The sequence below is a fragment of the Carassius gibelio genome, chromosome A5 (genome assembly GCF_023724105.1).
Source record: "Carassius gibelio isolate Cgi1373 ecotype wild population from Czech Republic chromosome A5, carGib1.2-hapl.c, whole genome shotgun sequence".
Taxonomy (NCBI): Eukaryota; Metazoa; Chordata; class Actinopteri; order Cypriniformes; family Cyprinidae; genus Carassius; species Carassius gibelio.
The window spans coordinates 37655942-37682351 of NC_068375.1; the positions used below are offsets into that span (position 1 = coordinate 37655942).

A 26410-nucleotide genomic window follows, 5' to 3' on the forward strand; every position below is an offset into this window, starting at 1 on the left:
TTTCATCATAACACCGCCAAAAGGCGTTGAGCGCAACAGCGCCGCTATTCATCATCCTACCGCTAGAGGCGCTGCAGCACAAGCGACGCTCGCCCACCTCACAGTGCTCCTCACGGCATTCCACAGCTGACGGACTCCGAGGGATGAGACGAGAGAGGGATGCTAAGGAAATGTTTCCCTTCAGCGCGGAAAACGGGATACAGTGAAACTCAGCAGTCAGCAGAATGCGACTGAAATATCGCGGGCGAAGACTGTCAACCAGGTAATGCGGTAGCTAGAATAAAACAGAGCTGAGTTTCAATGAAACGTCGATGTTTTGGTTACCGTTAATTGACACGTCGCTTTAGCCGCGCAGCTGATGGCCCTCAAACAGACGAGCGCAAATAATTCACCTCACTAAAATAAACACGGCTATCAATGAGCGCCTTCTCTGGGACAGTTTTCACACTTCCCCGTCAGAGGTTCAGCAGCTTTTAGGTGTAATGTCTCAGTGAATGTATCTGGAGCTGCTAAACAACATTTAACAGCTGGTTCGTCTTGTGATTAAGGTTAGAATACACTGCGATTTAATGTTTTTATGATGTTTAAGTAACGTTAACTAATCAAATCTACGAGTCTGCTGCTATATCGGTCTTGATCTGAGGTTGTGATGATGTTTTCGAGGTTATATGATGTAATTGTCAAATGTGATGCCATACTACATTGTTTCTGCATTTTAAATCTATTTTTACTTGTAGTACTTTGCTTGGGTTAATTTTAAAATTAACCTTAACGCAAGATTAAAATATGACACTTTAAAAAAAAAAACACACAATTCAGAGTTAGTTCTGCTGCCAAATTTGCGAAGGAGATTTAGACCAGTAATAACAGACCATCTTAATAAACATAAATAACAATCATTATTATTTTGGAAATTATTGTAATGTTAGAATAAATATGGTAACCATAATAAAACATTAATGTGTTTTATACTTATTAAAGGTGTAGTTCAGCCAAAAATTAAACATTTAAAATATATCTTTTTTAGTACGGAGATTGAAAGAATGTAAATTATTTTTTTTATATTTGAGAGAACAAACCCGAAACCTGACTAACTGACTTAAAAACAGCATTCACCAGAAAAAAATACAGTATATTATAATATTTTAGGTTTCTGATAACTGATAAAAATTTATTTATGGTTTAATTTTACCTTTTACAGTGTTTTTAATAACTAAATTGTCATATAAATGCATACATGTAAACCTTTAATTGATAATAAAGCCAAAAAATGTAATTCTGTCATCATTTATTTACCCTCATGCTGTACAAAATCCCTTTGCTCTTCTTCGTAACACAAATTACGATATTTTTTATGAAATCCGTGAGCTTTCTGACACTCCATAGGCAGCAACACAACAGATACATTCAAAGTGCAGAAAGGTAGTAAAGACTTCTTTAAAATAGTCCGTGTGACTTTAGTGGTTCAACTGTAATTTTATGAAGCTACAAAAATACTTTTCGTGCAAAATAAAAAACAAAATCGCCTTGAACGTGGTAGTTGTGTTGCTGTCTATGGAGGGTCAGAAAGCTCTCGGATTTCAATCGAAAATATCATAATTTGTGTTCGGAAGATGAACGAAGGTCTTATGGATTTGGAACGACATGAGAGAGAGTTATTAATGAGGGAATTTGTATTTGTAGAAGGTTTACATGGTCATAAAGTTACTAAAAACCCTTTAAAAAGTAACAAATTAAACCAAAATGAAATGTCATCCATTATCAGACACCTAAAATAGTATTATATAGTGTAGTGTCTTCTGACGAATGCTGTCTCTAATTCAGAAAGTCGGTTAATTAGGTTCGAAGTAGTTTTCAAATATGAAAATTAATTTACTTTAAAATTTCACAATCTTTCTATCTTGGAACTAAAAAATTGATATTTTAAATGTTCATGATGCTCTTTTCCATGCAAGTAACTTTTCATATGTCAATTTCAGTCCATTTCTCACACGGACTTCTTGTATTGCTTTGGAAAACTTGGCGAATATGAATCCGGACACTTTTATGGTGTTTTATGTGGAAAAGGACAGTGTGAACTAACTTGTGCTCCATGAAAGAAAGAAACTGGAAATGACACGAGAGGGAGTAAATGAAGACTGAATTGATCTTATTTTTGTGAAACTGATGGCTGTTTCTGTGTGCCCATGTTGTTTTTCCTCACAGGTGATGCCAGTAGATGGACAGATATCATCGCAACGGTTACAGTAGCTAAAATGGCACATTTTAGGATTGTAATCTGTTGAACTAGAAAGTAAACATCTGTTATCTGCATCAATATATATTGAAGACGGACTCCACTCCTGACCTTCAGACCACATCACACCTGTCAGCAATATGTTGGGTTAATAATCTCAGAAGTCTTCAATCTTTGAGAGTTTCTCTGGAAGACCAGGTTTTAGTGTTGTTGGACTGCTGAAGAGGCTTTCATCGAGATGTTCACCGCTCTGAAGAAGCTGGTGGGCTCTGAAGCAGGGCAGCTCAGGGATAGAAATATCCCAGCAGGCCTGCAGTCCATGAACCAGAGTCTACAGAGGCGTTTCGCCAAGGGCGTACAATATAACAGTAAGAGCTCTGTGCTTAATCTGATTTTCTTTGAGTAGAGCCTCTCACAAATAGTTTTCGATTGTGTTGAAGACGTCCATTGTTTTCTGTTGGGCTTGCCGAGTGAGTTTTTCTTTGTGGTTTGTTTGCTGTATTATACTGTGTTGAATAGAACTCGGCTGTACTTGTTTTGCAACGTTAAACTGTGTTGACTATTTAAAATCAAAATCAAATTTGTGAAACGCTTTGTTTCATTGATTCCGCTTGTGTTAGAAACAATACTCCTCCTGAACTCTGTTAAGAACTTGTCTTGGTCATGTTTCTTCCACAAATCATAAAAAAAAAAAAATTCAATAAATTTCAAAAATATTTAATATAAAAAAGTGCATATATATATATATATATATATATATATATATATATATATATATATATATATATATATATATATATATATATATATATATATATATATAAAGGGATTTTTCAGGGATTATTATTTTTAATTGTTGATATTTTCATAGTGAAACATCTAATGCATGCCAAAAAGTATAATGCATATAATGCACAATTAAATATAATAAAATATATATAATTTAAAAACTATGTATACTAGTTGTAGACTAGTTTGTGTGTGTGTTTCAATTTATGCTGACTTAAATAAATAAATAAAAGTGCAAATCCAAATGACAATAACTGTTGAGAATCAAAGGTCAAATCTCATTCTGTGCATTTTAGTAATTGGATTTATGTTTTTACTTTTTTTTTACGTTAGAGTAATGTGAATTTGATTTGAAAATGCAAAATTAAATGTCATGAAAATAATGTCAACGCAAAAAACAACAACAATAATGTTATTTTCTGTTTATTTACCCACATAATGAAACACAATGTTAAAAACTCGTTAACATCTAATGCATTATACTATATATAAATAAAGTACACCATTTAAAAAGAACTTGTAAAAATAGTCGTAGATTAGTATTTTTTTTTTTTTTACTGCTTGCAATTAATGCTGATTTTAAAAAAAGCATTACAAAATGTGAAAATGCAGTGAGAATCACCTTTAAAAAATAAAAAAAAGTTCAAATGTCATGCAATGCATTTTAGCCTATTTTGCATTACAGTAATGTGTATTTGAAACAAATATTGTCTTTGTTAACTTTATTAGATTTATTTTCTTAATGCAAAAACTTCTCTTTATTTTTTCCTTATAAAACTGTTAGGAAACACAAAGTTAAAGATTTGTCCCTTGGAAATGTGAGACATCATAACGCGTGTCATAAGACCAAGATCTCACTCTGTGTCTTAAACATATAACTGTACAGTAACTGAATCCTTCTTTCTTTGCCTGTCACTGGTGTGATGGAGTTGTGTAGAAGTTGTGTTTGACATGCAACGCTGCAGCAGTGAGCCACTCGGTGTTTCTTCATGGACCTGGCTTTGAATACTTACTGTTTTTGTGGCACTGTGTTGTTAAAAAATGCATGAATGATACATGATCACCCACCTATTGGCCTATTTTTCCAGTTGCTTCTCCTTGGTAGAGGTGTCTTTTTTTTGACATGCAGATATCCCAAGATGCCAAGCATTTCAACCGTGAAAAGTGCATTGTGGTATACACTGTGCTGTATCAGTGCAACTTTATAAATACAAACTTGGTTGAAACTTTTTGTCTTGGTTTAGATCTTTCCATTTCCAATCAGTGTGCTTTGTTTATGCTTTGAAACTTGAGATTGTTTAATTATGTGTTGCTTTGGTCATATTAATGTTCTTGTGTCTGCTTGATTCTCTCAGTGAAAATAGTCATCCGTGGGGACAGAAACACGGGTAAAAGTGCACTTTGGCACCGACTTCAAGGGAAGAAGTTTCTGGAAGAGTACATCCCCACACAGGAGATCCAGGTCACCAGCATTCACTGGAACTACAAAAGTGAGTTGCAAATTTAACTTTGGAATAATTTTGGAATATCGCAGAAGACATGCAAATAAGCACCGATTCCATCCAACGAGTCGAAGAGGACAAAATCATCACTTCCTGATAAACTGGTGCTAAATATCAGAAGCAGAAGCCACTGAATATAATTATTTTCAAATATAATAAATTACTTGCGACAGACGAAACAAAATAAATGTGGTCATTACTTTCAGTGATGGATGACTGCTGTAGAAATACTTTGATGCCAGAAATTACTCAGGCAATTAAGAATGACCGTAACATTTCAGATGCTGTGCAACAACATGGGTCCACTGGTAAATCAGGTTTTGCCGTCCTATAGCGTAAAGCAAATTACTTTTTTGATGCACATGGAGAAATTTACTTCGCAAATGTGTCTAAAACCACCTCAAGCAAGCATAAAAACTTTTTTGTGAATTAAGGGATTAAAAACGGCACGATGGAAACTTAGCTAATGAGTGCCTCGTGCACTATATAACGTCATCCTTCATGGTTTAGGCTAGTCATGTACTGAAAATTCAGCGGTTGAAATGGCAGTTTCCAGTTTTGGCACAAAATATTTTGGAGGTCGAAATCATTGGCTGAAAAACAGTGATGTGTAACTCAGGTATGGACTTTGTCAGTGGCTATTTCATGCTCACTACCTGGATAAACTCCAACAAGTAAATATGTCAGCTGTGTGGAAACTAGTGCTGATTAACAATATTGATTTTTGTCAATACTAATGAGTTCTTAAATCTCAAGATCAGTCTTTTAGTCAGTGTAAATTCTATTTTCTCTTGATGCATGAACTTCACTAAACGTTGTAGCACAACTTTTTGCTTTGTTACTTTTAATATGCAACAAAATCTCAGATATCAAAATCGTTGAATTATCATGAAATGCAATGTTTTGACATTCTTTAATTTGATGCAACAGATTGATGAATCCTCATCAGTTCAAGCAGCATATTAACTGCTCTTTTCCTCTGTAGTACTACTTAACTCTAGAGAGAAGCATTTTGCTAATTTTATGCATTATTTCACATTATATTTTTACTTAACCAGTTGTCATTATGTTTTTCTAAATCTGTCATTAACATTCAAAAATAATTTTGACTTAAAATGCACTCATGGCAGTTTATATATATTTGTACAACTTGTTGATCATTCAGTAAATATAATTGATTATTAAAAAATATATATATTTTAATTCAGTCATCTAAATGAAAGAAAAAAAAAATCAGTAAGAAAACAAATTATGCAATAATATGTATACCAGTTTATATATATACACACAATTTTAAAGTAGGGTTATTTTATAGTTTTTTTTGCCAAGTGCATCCTGAATCTTTCGGTTTTGGCTCAGAATTTAAAGTCAGAATTAGAAAATGTATAATTTTGTAAAAGCATAGATAATACCTGACATGTGATTTACCAGCCAAACACATCTGGGCCAAATTTGGTATTAGATTTCTGTCTAATAAATCACTCTGCTGTCTGCAACCCTTTCAGAACAGACCTGCGACTCACTTTCGCTTCTTCACTGGTTAAGTAGTCTTTTATGAAGGGAAGTGGTTTATATTCAAAGAACTTTCCGGTAACATAAATTCAATTATATAAATAGACCACCTTATCAGAAATGAGAAATATACTGTACTAACTAGGTAATCTTTTGTAAAGTATCAAAACCTGTTGACTCTTTTTCTAACTGTATTTTGTTCTTGCTTTTATTTGTGCACCGCAGCAACAGACGATGTAGTGAAAGTTGAAGTCTGGGATGTGGTAGATAAAGGTGAGTCTTAACACAACACATACTAGTGCTATAGTTAGTGCAGCTATGCAATATGTGATCCCAAACAAATTTTGTATTTGCAAAGAATCAGTTGAAAGATCTGAATTATGTTTTGTCCGAAAGTCTGTTTTCAGCTTTGTTTAAAGGTAACAGTGCAATGTCATATTTGACTTCTTTTTTGTGGTCTGCATATACTCAAAGGGCAAAAGCTTCCTCTTCCAGAAGGTGTAGGTGAGAACTAGTAATCTAGTAGTAAAAAACATTAAACAGCCTCTCTCTCTCTCTCTGTGTGTGTGTGTGTGTGTGTGTGTCACTTCTCTTCTTTTACTATAAAACCGTGCTCAGAATAGACATCTATATTCAGTAGCCTGTGCTATTATTAGACCCTAGTGTGAATCTGATGGCAACATCTTTCCCACAGTGCATTAATTTTAATAGGGGGTGGGTGATATGTTTTATTTATAATGCATTTTTTATTCCCTTCTGAAATTGTCGTCAGAATGATCTTCTACGATGTAAACATTTCAAACAGCCCCCTTTTAAAAGTTCATAAATGATGCATGAATTGGAAATTCTGTTGATTTTTCAGCTTGTTTGAATGACAATACTGCTCTTAAACAGTTTTCTTTTTACACTCTTTGTGAATTAGTAGTTATTACCGGCAAAAATGTACCATGGTAGCCATATTTTTTTATGACATGCATTATTAAAGTTTTTTTTTTCCACCATTATCATCAAAAAATAAAAATGATGATCCCATGTGAATTCATGTGCATCAGACCTGAAGTTTATGTACAGTATAGCTTAATTTTTTTTCTTTAAAATATAATGTTTGTGCTGTTTAAGTTATGTGTCAAACCAGTAGGACATAACAGTAGTGAACTGATAAAATCTGTACCTTAAATGCAATTTTTTATAATGGTAATGGTACTAATAGGATTATTATTTTATTTTTGGATTGCTTTGACGAACTAGTTGTTTAAGATACTCAGGGTTCCAGTTGGTCTCGCTAAAGTGTAAACAAATCCAGTGCAGCTTATGTATGATGACAGTGAAATATTAGTTTGGGTACTGAATGGGTAAGTTTATGAATATTACTCTACTCGTATCTCAGACTCACAGTTACTGAAGTACTGCCACACTAATTGTAATATCCGTGTTTCTCCAACTACTGCAGGGAAAGGGAAAAGACGCGGAGAGAATCTGAAATTGGAAAATGAACCTCAGGAGGTATTTGATAAACAAGGAATATTTGTAGGTAGTTACACTACTGTTGAAAAGTTTGGGGTTGCCAAGTGTTTTTGAAAGGCTCTTCTGCTCACCAAGGCTACATTTATTTCATCAAGAAATGTAATAAAGACAGTAATACTGTGAAATGTTGCTACAAATTAAAGTATCTGTTTTTTATGTAAATATGTATTTTAAAATGTGATTTTTACTCCTGTGATGCACAGCAAAATCATTACTCCAGTCTTCAGTGTCACATGATTCTATAGAAATCATTCAAATATGCTGATTTGCCGCTTAAACATCATTAATGTTGAAAACAGTTTCATATTTTTGTTGAAAGCATGCAAAAAAAAAATAAAAAAATCTGCAGTCTTTGATGAATAGAAAGTTCAAAAGAACAGCATTCATTTGAAAACTTTTGATCAGTTTAATTCTTTATTTCTGAATAAAAGTGTTCTTTGAAAAAGGAAAACTTACAAACCACAAACTTTTGATCTGAAGTGTAAGTCTACTTGACAGTTACCATGCAATTAATACTTCAAAGTTTTATTTTGGCTGAATTAAAATCATTTGGCATTTTCAGATGTCTCACTATGTTATCTGTCAACTACTTGCAAGCTGACTTTAATGTTGCATATTCAGCTGGAAACCAGATATAATTTTTTCAATCTTGGCGTTGTTTTGCTGTCTGAGCAGTCTGAAGCCGAGGTGGCTCTCGACGCAGAGTTCCTGGATGTTTATAAGAACTGTAACGGCGTGATCATGATGTTCGACATCACCAAACAGTGGTAAGGAATCTGCCTTCCATTTTTCCCCACATTCACTCTCTTTAAACCCCTCATTCATTCTCCCTCTTCTGTCCCTCCATTTCCACCCCATCATCGCTCTTTCTGATCAGTGGTCAGGATCAGGTGCCAGAAATAGGCGTTGGGTTGCAGCAGGTCTTTGAACGTCTCTTTCTCAGTAGAGTCGAGGAACAAAGAAAGTAATGAAACCAAAACCTGCAGCCCAGAAAAGTATGAGAGACATCGTCAGAGTAGTCCATGTGCCATCAGTGGTTCAATAGTAATGTTATGAAGCGACGAGAATACTGTTTGTACGCGAATAAAACAAAAATAATGATTTTATTCAACAATTTGCCTCCTCTGTTGTATCTCCACATCACCGTAGAGCCAGAATATGAGCTGAACGTAGGCAGTTTACGCTCTTGTATGTCAGCCGTGCCACAAGGATGTGCTGTTTTCTTTCAAATCAAAGTGTAGGTTTGAGGTGAGGTATTGCCTCATGACTAAAGTGGCAAACTTGGTCTTTTATTAAAATGTTGGCCAATGCTGAAAGTTGCTCTCATAAGAACATTGGGCATTTCCACTTATAAAGCCACATTTGAATTCTGTTTGTTACATTTAACCTGCTTCTGGGCAGATTTGAGCGTAGATATGTGGAAACTGAATTAAGAATGGAACAATATAGGATCAATTTGTCTATGAAATTCAGCTACCTCAAAGATAGATGTATGAAAAATGGGGCTCAGCTCACTGTGATCTTGGCTTACTCTCTAGTCTTCTTTTTTCTGGTCAAAATCTTTTACGAGATAAAGTATCGATGACCAAACAAGACTTTGCTTTTTAATGCTGCTTGCTCTTATGAAACTGGCATTTCTACTGTGTGACTTGCCAATGTATATGTGGATGGTCACACAAGTCTAGGAGTGCTGGCCAAAAATGAAAATAAGATGTTATCGATAAAATCGTTCAAAAATACCCAAACCCAAACTGCGCAAAATATTAAAACTCATATTTTTAGATATAGATATGTTTATAATATCTAAACATATCATCATATGTAAAAGAAAATGTATGCCATTGTGCATTACACAAGGCAATCATGTCAAAGTAGGTTTCATATGAATCACAGACTCTGTCTTTGCTGCAGGACGTTCAACTACATCCTTAGGGAGTTGCCGAAAGTGCCGACACACATCCCAGTGTGTGTCCTGGGTAACCAGCGGGACATGGGCGAGCACCGGGTCATTTTACCCGACGACATCAGAGACTTCATCAACAGTCTTAACAGGTGGACAGTTCAAGATTATCCCTCAAAACCAGGGGCTTACGGGCCCCTCTTAGTCCAGCTCAATGTTTGTAGTAGGGCCATGTGAAATATTTGTAATATTTTTCCCAAATTCCGTGATTTTTTCCCTATATATATATATATATATATATATATATATATATATATATATATACACACAAATTAATAGCATTTTATTTTTTATGAATTTTTAGACACATAAGGAATAAAAAAAATTCTCTCTCTCCAAATTTTGTTTTATTTTATTTTCCCCAAATTCTATGTTTTCCATTATAATTTTTTTTCTTCTCTTTTATTGGTTTAATTAAATTTTACAAATCAAAAAGCCTGTCTAATAAATTGAAATCATAAAACCATAACAATGTATTAATTTATTACAATTTCTACAATAATTCTATGTTGGCTGTTTAATTATCATAGGCAGCAGTAATCAAATAAAGGATAAAACGGTAACAATATTTCTCTCACAGTTTCTTCAAGTTAAACTTATTTTGATGAGTAGTTGTGAAGACCTTTGAGTTTCAAACAGGTAGTTTTTGTGTCAGATGGCTAAAAATTTATCAGGTTTTTTTGTGTGTGTGTTAAAAATGTTCAGTAAGCCAGTCTACAAACGAGAAAGCATTTGAACAAATTAAAATTGCACACTTCTAGATTATCTGACCTTGAAAAATGAATTATTTTTGCCAATGTGAAAAATATTCAGCAGTTTATGCTAATGAGTCAAGCAACGGAAGTAACAAGCTTTTCAATAAAAACTGGAAAGATCTGTCTTTTATGAATTACCTACACAAAAAAAAAAAAAATAATAATTAAAATAAGTGTATATGTCATTTATCAGTCAACTTTTCCCTAATCCCATAATCCTTTTTTATTGTAGACCTCCAGGCTCCTCCTACATCCACTATGCTGAGTCCTCCATGAAAAACGGCTTTGGTCTCAAATACCTCCATCGCTTCTTCAACATCCCGTTCCTGCAGCTGCAGGTCAGAGGAAACTCTCAAAGTCAGATATGGATGTTTATCTAGTGTTATCATAATTTCAAGTGGAATCTTCACATATCTTACATGGGGATTTGATTTTCATCCGTCGTCTTGCTGTAACACATCTACTGTAGTTGGGGAAGTCGTGGCCTAATGGTTAGAGAGTCGGACTCCCAATCGAAGTGTTGTGGGTTCTAGTCTCGGGCCGGACGGAATTGTGGGTGGGGGGAGTGCATGTACAGTTCTCTCTCCACCTTCAATACCACGACTTAGGTGCCCTTGAGCAAGGCATCGAACCCCCAACTGCTCCCCGGGCGCCGCAGCATAAATGGCTGCCCACTGCTCCGGGTGTGTGCTCACAGTGTGTGTGTGTGTGTGTGTTCACTGCTCTGTGTGTGTGCATTTCGGATGGGTTAAATGCAGAGCACAAATTCTGAGTATGGGTCATCATACTTGGCTGAATGTCACTTCACATGTCACTTACAATGCATTGAAATTTACTTTTTTTTTTTCAAAGCATTATGAAAGAATAGTACGATTGTCACCCAAGTATTCTTAAGATTGCCTTTGTAAACTTATATATTTGTATGCATGCACGGTTTGGGGCTAATAGCGGAATTTTTTTTATTGTGTGTAATTTGTTTTATCACTTTATTTATTAAATTTTTTTGCACTAGTACTGAAATGCTTCTCTCTTTGTTAGGAAGTAAAAAAGAGAGAAATACGAAATTTCCTAATGCATGCATTTTTATTTATTTTTTATTCTGAGCAAAATCTCTTGAATTCACATGTCATAATTAGGATTTCTGAACTCACAGTAGTTCCCACGGTCATTGAAAACCTAGAAATACCAGACGATCAAATCAGATCAAATTGTGATTTTCCTGACCTGGAAAAATCACAGAAATTAATGAAATCTTTAAAGTCTATCATGGAAAACTCCATCAAAAATACTATTTTTTTTTTTTTTTTTTTAAGATATGCATTGCTCTAAAATATTCCAGTAGCTTGTAATTGATATTAATGAGATTATTAATTTAAAGGAAATTAAACAAGTGTTTTTTAGCATTGTTTGTATATTATTATAGTATTTATTAATATTTTATATAAGCTTTTATATTCATATTCTCGGTTTTCATTTTAATTTAACAATTTTAACGTAATGTTTTAGTAATTTTGTCATTTGTTTTTTAGGTTTTTGCATATTTCTATTTGGTTTTTATTTTTAAATTAGAATTTAAAAATAATATTAAGTTTTACATCTAATATTTCAAAATTATTTTAATTATTTGATATTTTAATCATATTTAAATTATTTAAATATGTTTAGTATTACATTTAGATTTTGTTACCAATAACAACACTGATGTTAATCACAAATGTTAGAAAAATGGAAATGAATGGGTCAGAAGTTGAGGGAAACCTACAGTAAGACCTTCTTGAGAGCACTCAGTTGGCAACTGTGGAGCAGATTTGAGCACCCCTATTTTAGCAGTAGAGTTAAAGTCTTTACTTTAGATGTATTCTCGTCATGCGTCTCTTGCGACTGGCTGGATGGCATTCATTAATAAGGTAGGTTGAAATTAACCTAGGCATCAATGGCGACGGCTGAGTCTTATGTGTCAGCGTCTCAGGCTCTTCTTGAGGTTACTCCACAGTCAGTAGGTTAAAGGACTGGTTTCAGTTTAATGTATTTTATTGATCCTATTAGAGAAATTAACTTACCTAGTCTAGTTCAATTAACCACCCACACAAGATCATAAATACAGATGCAACCTCTATAGATCTTAAAAGTATCCAATACCATATCAGCATGTTATGCAAGGGGTTCTGTTTGGGTTATTTAACAAGTCCATTTATGAATCTTTTGTCTGTTGGACACTGTTTAGATCTTCTGTTAGTAACAAGTCTTTATTATCTTTGAATAGTGTTGTAAGTAGAACAACCCCGCAAATCCCTCTGCTCAGAATCAGTCCGTCGAGCACAGCATGTCAAACTCATGAAAATTTCAGTGCTGTGCCCAGATCTGTTTTCCTCTCTTTGCTATCTTTTTCAGTCAAAGTTTAAAGGCCACTTCTAACTTGCATGACTTTAAACAAACTTCTAACCCCGAGTATCAGTTCTGTTGGTTAAAGGTTTAGTTCACTCCCAGAATAAAAATGTCCTGATCATTTAATCTCCCACCATGTCATCCAAGATGTCCATGTCTTTCTGTCTTCAGTCACAAAAGAGATGACGGTTTTTGAGAAAACATCCAGGATTTTTCTCCATATAATGGACTTCAGTGGTGCTCAATGGGTTGAAGGTCCAAATTGCAGCTTCAGTGCAGCTTCAAAAGGACCTGATCCCACCCGAGGAAGAAGGATCTTATCTTGCAAATCCAATCGTTAATTTTCTAAAAAAATAAATAAACATTTAAATACTTTTTAACCACAAATGCTTGTCTTGCACTAGCTCTGTGATGCTCTTCTGCAAATTCACGCATTATGTACTCATCTAATTTTCTCCTCCAACTTCAAAACTTTCTGCGATTTGTTGTTTTACAATTTTTTAATTAAAGATTGGTTTTGCTAGATAAGATCCTTATTCCTCTGCATGGATCGTGTTGAGCCCTTTGAAGCTGCACTGAAACTGAAGTTTGGACCTTCAACCCGTTATAAAATAATACTACTAATAATAAATAATAATAGGAATAAATAACATTTGCAAATACCATGATATTTTTAATCGTAATTAGTGATTGTGCATTAACAGCTGGCAACATGTCCGTGCACAAATTAGTGTTCTGAACTTATTTACCCAGCGCATTTTTTTTATTTAGGTCGTACATGCGCATCACTTATGTGCATACCGGGTTATTGGTAAGTCTGTGTATTTCAGAAAAAGTTGAGCTGCAGGCTTGAAGTTTTGCATATTTCTCTACCCATTCGTTTTTAGTCCTCCTCCTAATTTAGAAATAATAAAGCAGGTATCTACTTACTTGAGTAAAAATGAGGTCAGTGTTGATGTCCCTTGAGTTGACCGTGTGTTTGATGTGGCGTGTTTGTGTGTGCAGAGGGAGACTCTGTTACGGCAACTGGAGACAAATCAGCTTGACATCGATGCCACGTTAGAAGAGCTCAGTGTCCAGCAGGAGACTGAGGACCAGAACTATGACATGTGAGTGTGAACCTCATGTACACATACCAGTATGCACACAATATATTTCAGATGCAGTAAAGCAGTGTTTCCCAAACTCCCAAACTATTTTAGATTCAGAAAGAACACGTAGTCATATCGTATTGTATCGTTATCGAGATATCTGGCATGAAAATCGAATCAAATATATAACCTAATATATATAATAAACATATTTAATATTGTGTATTTAATATATAATACTAGTGATTCATATTAATGTGTTGGTAAATTATTGAAATATTAAGGGGGTACCTCAAGTAAATGTTTTACATATAAGGGTTATGGCTGAAAATGTTTTGCTAAGCCTTGCTATAGAACATCATACAGGCTCAGGATTAAGTTGCACTATATTGCCACTGGGACTTTGACATTACAGTCAAGTATATTTCGTTTTTTACTCTGGCCAAGAGCTGCCCACTTAAACAGGAATTTCATCTGACCATCATTTTCAGAATTTTACAAGTTGACTGTCTTTCCAGATTTCTTGAGATGATGGAGTCACGCAAAGCTTATGGCTCTCCGGCTCCCTCTAATGGCCAGAGCCCATCCTCGGGCTCCCAGTCCCCTGTGGTGCTGCCCGGTGCTGCCTCTCCCAGTAACTCCAGCCCCAGTACCCCACAGGTCCCTGTCCCGCTCCAGACCCAATCTGCCCCTCCACCACCTCCATCTATACCACACCCTCCCGCCCAGACCACAGCCATCCATGTACCCCAGACACCATCACAAACCCTGGAGCCTTCGCCCACAGCACCGGTGCCCACACCTGCCCAACCCGCACCTCCTCCTGCCCAGAAACGAGGCTTCATCTCACGCCTGTTCGGATCATCCACTGCAGAGCCATCACCGGACAAACCTGGTCAGTATAGAACGGTGTTATTATAGAGATCATTGATATATTATTGGAGTTTTTCTTTTTTTATATACAGGTTTTCTGCAGATCTTAAAAGCCTTAATTCAATATTCCCTCCACATATTCAGGTCTTTAAATCAAGATGCATTTACTTGAAAAGCAAATTGAAGATATGTAGTCTTGTTTTCTAGTTTACTCTAGTTTATGCTTTAAACAAGAACAAATATCAGCCAGTGGAATATGAAAACTTGTTTTCACTTTGAATTAAGGTGTTTTTTTTTTCTTTCCTGAATCCACTGGCAGATATTTGTTCGTTTTAATCATAAACTTTTTTTTAAATTTAAGAATTTATTCGTATAAATTTTTTTTGACAGGTTTTTATTTTTATATTTTCTTTTTTTCATTTTAATTTTAAAGTAATAAGTAATTGTGTCGGGCTTTTTTTATTATGGTATAAAAAGTTTTTATTACTTTTTAATTAGTACATGAAAATGAGAAATAATGCTTGATTAAAAAAAAAAAAGCTTAGGTTTTTTATTCATTTTATTTCAAGAAATAAATATACTTTATGGTTTTAGTTTTAATTAACAATGACAACCCTGGAACAGAAGTCGATACAACGTCAGAGTTTGCTTAATTCTGGAGCTTTTTAGCTGAATAAAAATTATGCTATAAAACATTTAACTTACACACTTGCTCTAGTGTGTTTTTAGATCTGTGTGTGTGTGTGTGTGTGTGTGTGTGTGTGTGTGTGTGTGTGTTCATGTTTTTCTATCCCAGTGGGGACTTAAATCTGAATACACACTGACTCATGGGGACTCGTGTCCCCTTTGGGACCTAAATCATACAGAAGGAAGCTTTTTTTGAGAATGTGAAAATGCTGAATGTTTTCTGTGAGTTCTAGTTTAGTGTACGGGGATATGATATACAGTTTGTACAGTAGAAGAGCCATTACATCTGTGGAGAGTCCCAACAGGGATAGTTAACCTGACGTGTGTGTGTGTGTGTGTGTGTGTGCGTGTGTGTAGGTTTGCTAATGTGACTATATGAACTGTAGTAAAGAGGGGCTGTCTTCCAGAGACTACATTCATTGCCTTATATACTGAATACCACTGAGACATTATCAGGCAACACTGGAGCTGCCACTGCACAGTCATTACAGAGACCGGTGGACTGACACATGCTAACACATGCACAGCTCTGCACCAGTGCATTTACTGCTGCATTGCAGATCCTGGGGGATGGGGCCAAGCAGAAGGACACTAATGCACTTCCTGTCAACACACATATATATATTATATGCATATATTTTGCTTGCTTAATTTTGTGTGGTTTCACAAAAGCTCCCTTGTTCTGGGGAATGCTGGATCCAGTTTCCATTAATCATTTAATCAGCATCACAGATGGTATGTTTTATCAGTTTCTTTTTCGTTTTATTTGGATTTTAGCATGAGAAGTATAGATATATTCATATATTAATTTCCATACTGCATTTTATGTGTTTTGGTGAAATTTTAGCACAAATACTGGATATTTAACTTTTGAGTTTGTAGTATTATTGAAATTACTTCTTCTGAATGTTGTATTGCTGAATGTTAATATATATATATATATATATATATATATATATATATATATATATATATATATATATATATATATTTATATATATATATATATATATAGTAACCATATTTTAATAATAAAAGTTTAATATAATAACAGGAAAATACTATAATGGTCAAATATTTGCACAAATTTGTGCCTCTTACCATTACTACACAATACATTAATAGGATTTCACTCAACTTGCGTTTGGTTATGTGGTTTGGTTAAATGCACACCTGACCTGTTGCCATGTAGCTAGAAAAGCATTTAGCTTATTACATGCATTAGTTTTAAAACCTTTAAGGTCTTTTATCTTCTTTAGAAACTGCAGGTTCTGAAGACCCAAAGTCCTCTGGAAATGTGCAGTGTGTGGATGACTTTGTGTCGGAGGTGGGCCTGGACCGGACCTTTCTGGAAGATGGTGGAACAGCAGCCGTTAAATCAAAGAAAAAACCTCCAGCATCAGCTCCCATCCTGGACAGTGATAGGTAAGCTGTGATAACGGATAGTTTGTTTCTAAAAGCAAAAAACATAGCATAGAGTATTACTGTAGTCATCTCAGCAGCTCATAAACATACTGGACAGGATTACAAATAGGATTTTTTCTTTTGCTCAGATCAATAGGATTTTTCTGTCTCGGAATGAGTTTGATTATGGTTCTGTTGTTTTATAAGAGATGAAGAAAGTAGTGAACAAACATCTTTATTTAAAATAAGGACTGATGCATTGATCACAAAAAGAGCAGGGGGATTTATTAAGAAAGTGAGTTTAATTTTGGTCACGTTAAACTCCTGAGAGCTCTCCTGTGTTTTCCTCAGTGATGGAGAGGGACGGGGAAATCCTCTGGTCTCCGGCTTCCAGGATGATTTGGATCCGGATGACAGAGTGCCGTCCCATCCTGCTGTTAAAGCGGCGGTGCCGAGCATAGGCGTCACACTCACGAGTGATGATGAGGAGGAAGATTCATCTCTGCCCTCAGCTGCCCAGCACAAAGGCATCGGCTCGGGGTCAAACTCAAAGGGGTAAGAACCGCCTGCAGATGTGTCAAATGTGTCATACATTTCACAGATAGACTTCAGTGAGATGCAGACGTGCTGAGACCTGACCAGAACTTCCTGAAGATCTGTTGTGCGTTTTTAATTAATTTCCCTCACTGTTGATGAGCTTTCGAAATAGAAATGATTCCATCAGCAGAGAGACTTGTCTGATTTACTTTAATTAAATCACTCTTAATGAAGGCAAAACCTGTTTTCATTTCTTAATGATATTATTGTTTTCAATTAATGCTACTTGGCACAAGTGATTTCCATGGATGGAGGGATAGAGGGATGAATGGATGGACTGACAAATGGAGAGATGGATTGAAGGATAGATAGAGGGATGGATGGATGGATGGATTGACAAATGGAGAGATGGATTGAAGGATAGATAGAGGGATGGATGGATGGATGGATAGACTGACAAATGGAGAGATGGATTGAAGGATAGATAGAGGGAGGGATGGATGGATGGATGGATTGACAAATGGAGAGATGGATTGAAGGATAGATAGAGGGATGGATGGATGGATGGATGGATTGACAAATGGAGAGATGGATTGAAGGATAGATAGAGGGATGGATGGAGGGAGGGATGGATGGATAGACTGACAAATGGAGAGATGGATTGAAGGATAGATAGATAGTGAGGGGATGGATGGAGGGAGGGAGGGATGGATGGATAGACTTACAAATGGAGAGATGGTTGGATGGATGGATGGACGGAGGGATGGATGGATGGATAGACTGACAAATGGAGATATGGATGGAGGGATGAATGGAGGGATGGATGGATGGATAGACTGATAAATGGAGAGGCGGATTGAAGGATAGATGGAGGGATGGATGGAGGGATGAATGGATGGATGGATAGACTGACAAATGGAGAGATGGATTGCAGGATAGATACATGCATGGAGGGATGGATGGATGGATAGTTGGATAAATCGACAGATAAATCATGGATAGAGTGATTGATAGATGGATACATGGCTGGACGGATAGAAGGACTGATGGAGAGACAGACAGATGGATAGATGTATGTATAGATGGACAGAAGGCTAGCTCTCTGATGAATAATTATTTGGAGTCAGGATGTTATTTGCTTAGAAAGCACCTAATATTTTCTGTGGAATCTGACTTTCAACTCTAGATCTACAGTGAACTCTGTCAAACAGCTGCAAAACAAGCCAAAGCCAGCAGAGAGACCCCAAAGCCTGAAGACCCCCGCAGGACCTGCAGTGCAGCGACAAGGCCTGAAGACAGGAGGCGCCGTCGAGGCCAACTCAGATTCAGACCAAGAGGCTCCAGTTGCTCATCAGATCATTTCACTTGTCATGGACGACCCTGAATTTGAGAGCGAAGAGCTTGACATACCTAATATCAAGAAGGTAGAAAAACAGTTTTTAGGCTTTTGATAATAAGTTGCTTAAGTTTAACCAATCAGCGACTGAAATCTCGAGCCATGGCATGCTATTCCACGCTAATTTTTTAAAATATGTCGAATTAGATTTCATTTTAATGTTAGTGAAAGTTTTAGTGTAAATAAAAAAAATTTGTTTTTGTTTTTAGCTTTTAATTTACTTAATGATAATATCCTTGACTGAAATACACTTAAATCTATCACAAATGTTGTTCTCAGAGAAATAAAAATCATCTAATGCGCCTAGATATTAAATGGTTACTTTGCCACCAGATAAATGCCATTCAGTCTCTCCTCTTTTCTGCTTTGTCTGTTTTCCGCAGGGCACTTTTTCTGCACGAGATGACTTATCTGACCGGTCAGATGATGGGTTTGTGCTAGCTGGACTCCCAGAGCCCCCCAAACCTGTTGCCCCCTCATTTAAGACCCTCAACAGCAACATTGACCTGTTCGGCCTAGGATTTGAAGAGATGACACATAATAGTAAAGACAGCAGTGAAGACCAGGAAGGTAACATTCAGTAAATGACTTGCTGATCAAAACAATACTGAAGAGGATTCACGCCCTTATCTTTCTTTAGCCAAAAGGGAATGGAGATATATATATATATATATATATATATATATATATATATATATATATATATATATATATATATATATATATATATATATACATACATACATACATACATGATTACAAGATAAGTCAAGATTACATTATTTAATCAGTCATTTAAATCTGTCCTACTTTTTGATGGTTAATTTAAGTGTCAATTTAATTAACACTTCAAATGAAAAAAAGTTAACTTTTAGTGGATCTTTGAAAACATTGGTGCATATTTTGGTCTGGGTGAGATTAACACAGGTTATGCTGTGACAGAGCACTGCAACTTCATTGCTTTCTGAATGTGACGCATTTCCATGTGTGTTTTATCTTGCAGATAATGAAAGCAGACACTCCACAAAGGACAAGAAAAAGAAGAAAAAGAAAAGCAAAGAGGTAAGATACAGAAAAAACTAGGGATGCACCGAAATTTCGGCCACCGAAAATTTTCGGCCGAAAATGGCCTTTTCGGTTTTCGGCCGATAGACTTTTATCACCGAAACAACCCGGCCGAAATGTTGTGATGACGCAAACAGAAACCGCGACCTGCACGTGCACCAGCATAGCGCAGACAGACCACGAGCTCCCCGCGACATTCACTTAACACCAGTGAGAACATTCTCTCTCTTCGTATTCCTTTATTCGCAGCACTAAAGCGTCTCCTAACAAAGAGATTAAGACGGACCACGAAGTGAAAACAAAGAAAAGTACAGTCTTATAAAGTCTGTGAGCACACGTCTCACTGAGATCTTTTCGGATCCTCTGCACTTCATCGCGAATGTGCTTGATCCGCGTTATAAAGACCATTACTTGGATGCGGAAATAAGGCAGCGCGCACGAGAAATGATCCAGGCCACGCTGGATGCGGAGAACCCGCGTGGAGACGGAGAAGCGCCAAGAGCAGGAGACAGATCACAGCCCAGAAAAGACTGGTCTCTGCAACAGATGAGTGCCATGCACCATCGTTGTCTGATATGTTCAGTGGAATTCTGCAAGAAAGTGCCTCAAATAATAATAATACGTTGGCTATTTTGTTCTTTAGGCTACTATATATATATATATATATATATATATATATATATATATATATATATATATATATATACACACACACACACACACACACACACACACACACATACATAATATCAGATTGTAGCCATATATATGCTAGATTTTCTGCTAGATTTCTGCCTTAATTTGATAAAAAAATTTATTTATGCCCTGGCCCTATTTAAATACACTCTCTCAAATATTTCTCAAATCACAGGCAGATCACAAGCTCAACTGCTCAACAGCTAGATGGTTATCTGTCTGAAGTCCCCATCCCCAGAAGTGATAACAGTCTTGCCAACTGGAGAAGTAATGCACTTTCTAGTCCTACATAGAAAAATTTCAAATGCACTTCACCTAAATGCAATTTGTTTTTATGAGAGAACTGTTCATTTTAAAACCTTTCTGCAGGCCAGTAGGCCTGTACATTATTATTAAATATACACATGAGTGGGATAAATTTTTAGTTTGAATTTTATTTTATACTGTGCATTGTTGCAATGTGCTTAATAAATATTTGCATCATTTGTAATTATGTATTTTTATGTTTTTTTTTTTTTTATAAGTTATGTAATTGTAATTATCTTTGAAACTTTAATATTAATTTATGCAATTGCAATGTCTTAATTTTAGTAAAGTTAGTACACTGTCATAGCAATAAATGCAATGGTACTAATAATTGGCATTATTTCTTTCGGTGTTTCGGTTTCGGTTTTCGGCCTTGGTTTTCTCTTTTTCGGTTTTCGGTTTCGGCCAAGAATTTTCATTTCGGTGCATCCCTAGAAAAAACCTAACCATATTAAAACTAACCTAAAATATGGTTACCCAAAACCTAACCATATTAGTGATTGATTGTGACTGATATATCATCCAAGGCAATTAAACCTGCACATATTGTAATGTTTGCAGCATCAGTAGTGTGTGTCACTTCCAAAATCTACCAGCAAGCTTGTCATCTGATAGTGTCCAGTTTGTTTATTGATATTTGTGGCACATTTAGTCGGATCTTGTTTACTTGTGTAGTGCTTATATCCAACTTGTTTCAAATCAATTTACAGATAATAAACAGAAAAAGAAAACAATTTCAGAGTTGTAATATTCTTCCTTTTTTTTTTATGCCATCAGATTTTGTTGCTTGTGCACAAACTGTCTTTACATGTAATGAAATTGTTTGTTCTAGGAGGATGAGAAAAGCAGCAAGAAACGAAACAAACACAAGAAAAAGGAAAAAGATGAGGTGGGAACAGGAGATGAGAAAGAAAAGAAGAAGAAGAAATCATCAAGGACCAAGAAAGCAGGAACCGTGGACGCTCTTGAGGCCTTCCTGACGGGTGGAGACGGACCAGGAAACAGTGAGGGCGGAAACTATGAAGAACTCTAACCAATCAGGGTTTGACATCGCCAGCTCATATTCCAGTCCATTCCGCTTGTTTTTCAGTGCCTAACCTTTCAGATTTTCACAGCGTTTTTGTTCTTCCAGCATTGCAGCTTTATAAATTGGTATGTTGGCACTATTTGTCACATCATGACGCTTTCTAAAGTATATCAGAATTTTCAGACCTGTAATTTTTAGATGCGTTTTCTCAGAAAGATTCTGATATGAACTGATACAAACTCACTTTGCCGTTCCACGAGCAGGTCATTTTAGCTTTATTGGTTTTGTCCGTCTTTGTCAGTGTATCTAGGTGTCCCTGGAAGTTTTTGGCAACTCTGTGTGCTTGCATTTTCATTTAGCAAAAATATAAAGGGATTAATCAGACTTGCTTTCAAATCTAGCAAACAAATTTGCCCGCAATACATGAGCAGAGCTAATTTCTGTGTCATGCATTCAGATAAATTTTTGCATTTAATTTAATATTTCCACTCACGTCTGTAAACCATTCTTGCATAAATTGTCCAGTGCAATTATATTCAACAATTAATGGTTTTCATGAACGGTTTGCACACAATTTAATTCTGCATGTGCTTCATGAATGAGACCTGATATGTTGTGACGCTGAATTGTCTTCCTAATGCTACATCATATTTCAAACCTTTAAAAATAATCAGTCGTAACTAATTTAATACCATAAGCCTCTTTCGCCATCAGTTTCTTTCCATTAATGCCTTGTATTGTTTAACACTTAACACTAATAAAATGAATGCCTTTATAGAGCAATCCTAAAACATAAATTAGTGACCGAGGCTCTGATAGATTGCTTACATTAACAGAATTACTGTGAGCTGGAGACACACCGCAACTGCAATCATGTTTGCAATTAGATATAAGATTAATTAGGACAAAGTCAATCAGATTGTTTTTTTTTTTTTTTTTTGACAACTTCTGCAGTTAGTATAATTAGGATCTACAAATGTGTTTCGTAATCATAGTAGTTATTTCTTGTTCAAAATTCTTCTCTCATTGTCTGTTTGCCGTGTCCTGTCTGTTAAATGTTACGTCTGTTATTTTTGTCATGGCTTGTGTACTTGTAGATCTAGTTTTTTAGATGCACTCCAGATCATTTCAGTGATGGACAACCAGGAACATCGTCTCTGGTCCTGTGATGATGAGGCACTTTGAATGTCCTTTATGTTATGGCAAACTCATTTAAAGGTGGCTCGTGCATAAAAATTTCATAATTTTGAGTGACAGCCCTGTGTAAATTACTAAATGCAACTAAACAGAGCTGAGCTAAAAGTGATCAAAATAATGAGTTCTGCTTGATTTGGTGACCCAAGGGGGGAAAAAGTGTTTTAGTGAAAGATCTAAAAGAAAAAGAAAAAACTATGTAAATTTGTAAAATATTCAGCACATAAAGTGGAAGTAAAATCATAGTTTGAATGCACACATTTATACTTTGTAATATCATCATAAATTGGATAATATAAATGATCCATTAATATTTTGAAGTTTAGACAAATGATTGTTTACTCGTCATTCCTAATGGGCATCATTCATGAATCCAGATCAGAATCGTTTTAATCAGTGGTTAAATCAAATTAAAGTGAAATGACCATTTACTCTACACAAACGATTCATTCTCATCGTGTTTCATGAATCAATCCCAGTGTTTACTTCAATGCCCCCTTTTTATGCTTTTAATTAATCAAATATTGATAAATGATTACCAAATAATTCCATGCAATCTTACTTCAGTTGTTCCATCATATGGAATGTGTAATAACTATTTCTGTACAGTTTTACCAGTTATTCATTTTGCTTGCATTTCATGAATGAATCCCAGAGTTTACTTGCACTGCCCCTTTATGCTTTTTTAATTAGCATTTATCGTGTATTGATAAATGATTAGGCCTACTAAATAATTGCAGGTGTTTGTATTTCAATTGCTGGATCACATTGAATGTGAGAACAGATTTACCAGTGATTCATTTCGATTGTGTTTCATGAATGAATTCCATTGTTTACTTGCAATGCCCGTTTTTGCTCTTGTTATCATCATATATTGATAAACAACCAAATAATTTCAGGCGGGAATCTATTATTCTAATGAGCCAGAATGTTGTGGAATCTGATTGGTTTCATCTTAAGTGGAAGAATGACATCACCCATAGAGTTGTGCACCTCAGACAAAATGACAATGTACTTTCTTTTGTTTTCCATTTGACAGTACTATGAACATTCACCTTGGCATCAACCTTTGAACTTCCAGCTTTTTTGGTCCAAAAATTGTCCATCCCTTTTGTAAACTATCCCACTATGGCTTACCCTCAGGATACGCCCTCAACCTGTTGAAACTGGATTTTGATTTCTGCCGGTAAAGATGTTTTCTCAGAATCCCACAAGGAGTTCAAGGTCATCCTTAGGGTGAATAGCCTGTAACTAAAGGTACGTTTAAAGACGTGCAGATTCCTGTCTGTCTCGTGCAGCAATCATCTGCATATCTTATGTGGCTGCAAATTGGCTCCACACGCGCCTGAGAGCATGTGATGCATCACGCTGTCACCATGGAAGCACACGCCTGGGAAAACTGTCTCTACACGCTCACTGTGATAAACAGTCCCACTGTCCTGGATTTACGAGCATACTGTTAATACTCTAACCCCAAACCAGCCTAAGGGCAGAAGTGCGCACCTCGAACACATATCAACTTCCTTTTTACTCTGCCCTCTAGTGTGATTGAGCCTGAAGGGCCCTTGATTTATTTATCTATTCGTTTGGCATGCATATTTTTTCCGAACCACATGAGAAAAGGAGATGGGAAATTAATGTATTGGTGCTGCATTAGCTCTTGCTGGCTTTTGGACTGCATGCAATTATTAGCATATTTCCTGTGTAATGTTTCACAACTACTGCTTTCATGGACCAAAAATGTTTGAGAACACTAGTTTTATACCGTATATTGGTTTTATTTTATTCATAAAGCATATATGCATTCCAAAGCCTTTGTTTGGAATGGCTGTGTTTGCCTATTTATTGTTTTTGCTATACCCTGTTTCATTACCCAATGTATTCATGTTTCATTTGTGTTTCAATTGTTTAATAAATACAATAAATTTTTGACCCGTTTTGTATGGAGTTAAGCTACTTAAGTTAAAGATTAATTTGTTGTAATGATGAAAAATGAATATATATATATATATATATAAATTATGCATAATATACACACAAACAAAGTTTGTTTGTTTTTTGGAGGGGGAGGGGGGTCAAATCGATTAACCGGGATCAATTGCATCCAAAATAAAAGTATAAAATATATATTTATATATATATTTAAATCATACATGAATATGAATAAACATATGCATGTAAATTTTTCTTAATTACACTACCATTGAAAAATTTGGAATCAGAACGATTTGTAATGTTTTGTACAGAAGTTTCTTCTGCTCATCAAGGCTGCATTTATTTGATAAAAAATACAGGGGTAAAGTAATATTGTGAAATATTATTATGATTGTAAAATAAAAAAATGTACATTTTAATATACATTCAAATCTAATTTATTCCTGTGATCCAAAGCATCATTACTCCAGTCTTCAGTGTCACATGAGCCGAGTATCATAAGCATAACAGTGAAAGCTGTTTCCTGATGATATCTCCCAAGAATAGCAATTCAAGTGTGAAAAGCAACGGTCCTAGTACTGAGCCTTGTGGTACTCCATACTGCTCTTGTGATAGATATGATTACTTTATCATTCACTGCTACAAATTGATGATGGTCAGATAAGTATGATTTAAACCATGACAATGCAATTCCACTAATGCAAAGATAATTTTCTAGTCTATTCAAAAGAATGTTGTGGTCAATAGTGTTGAACGCAGCACCAAGATCCAGTAGCACTAATATATACAAACAAGAAGAGTAAGGGAGATTATTTACAAAGCAGTATTTTTGTTGTAGGAGTGATGATTCTACAATATTTGTAGCAAGGAGTTGAATTTGCATCTTTAACTATGGAGTATTCACAAGACTAGATATGAGATATCATCGCTCTGCTGTAGAATTTCAATGCCATCAACATCAATTCCATGTGATAGTATTAAATCTAAAGTATGATTACTACAATTTATAGGCCCTGACACGTGTTGTCTAACCCTAATGGAGTTTAGAATGTCTATAAATGCTGATTCCAATACATCTTTTTCATTATCAACATGGATATTAAAATCACCAGCAATTAAGATTTTATCTGCAACCAGCACTAAGAAAGAAAATCAGCAAATTCTTTGATAAAGTCTGTATGGTTTCCGTTATCAGTAATGCTTGTTTCTCTGGATAATGTTATCTAAAGCACCATTACTTCAAACAAATTACACTTGAAACCAGAGCTCTGAGAAATACTTAAAATATTGCTTTAAATTGAAGCAAAACCTCCCCCTTTTGGACTCGGCTCATGTTTATAATAGTAATCTTGGGGGGTAGACTCATTTATAGTAATGTAATAATCTGATTTTAGCCAGGTTTCTGTCAAACAGCACAACTAAGTTATGATCTGTGATGATATCATTTACAAAAAGTGCTTTTGTACGCTTGAACGTCTTTTCATGAACATGCCTGCTTGAGCTATGAAAGCTGGAGATTAGTTAAATTTTATAAAA

General features: G+C 35.4%; 1 protein-coding gene across 2 annotated transcripts; it reads left to right on the forward strand.

The window, feature by feature from the left end:
- Window positions 1-94: 94 nt before the first annotated feature.
- On the forward strand, window positions 95-24871 carry LOC128014860 (rab-like protein 6). 2 transcript variants are annotated; one of them, XM_052598545.1, is made up of 17 exons: window positions 95-262; window positions 2206-2604; window positions 4381-4515; window positions 6265-6311; window positions 7486-7542; window positions 8239-8330; window positions 9475-9615; window positions 10511-10616; window positions 13669-13772; window positions 14273-14649; window positions 16574-16739; window positions 17070-17273; window positions 18442-18679; window positions 19035-19221; window positions 19655-19713; window positions 21551-21760; window positions 23979-24871. In XM_052598545.1, exons 2-16 carry the CDS (start codon window positions 2475-2477, stop codon window positions 21749-21751), a joined length of 2244 nt encoding a protein of 747 aa, XP_052454505.1. In that variant the 5' UTR covers window positions 95-262; window positions 2206-2474; the 3' UTR covers window positions 21752-21760; window positions 23979-24871. The 2 variants fall into 2 exon arrangements, with proteins under 2 accessions (XP_052454505.1, XP_052454506.1); XM_052598546.1 differs by having other exon boundaries at window positions 6265-6312; window positions 7490-7542; window positions 21551-24871.
- Window positions 24872-26410: the final 1539 nt, after the last annotated feature.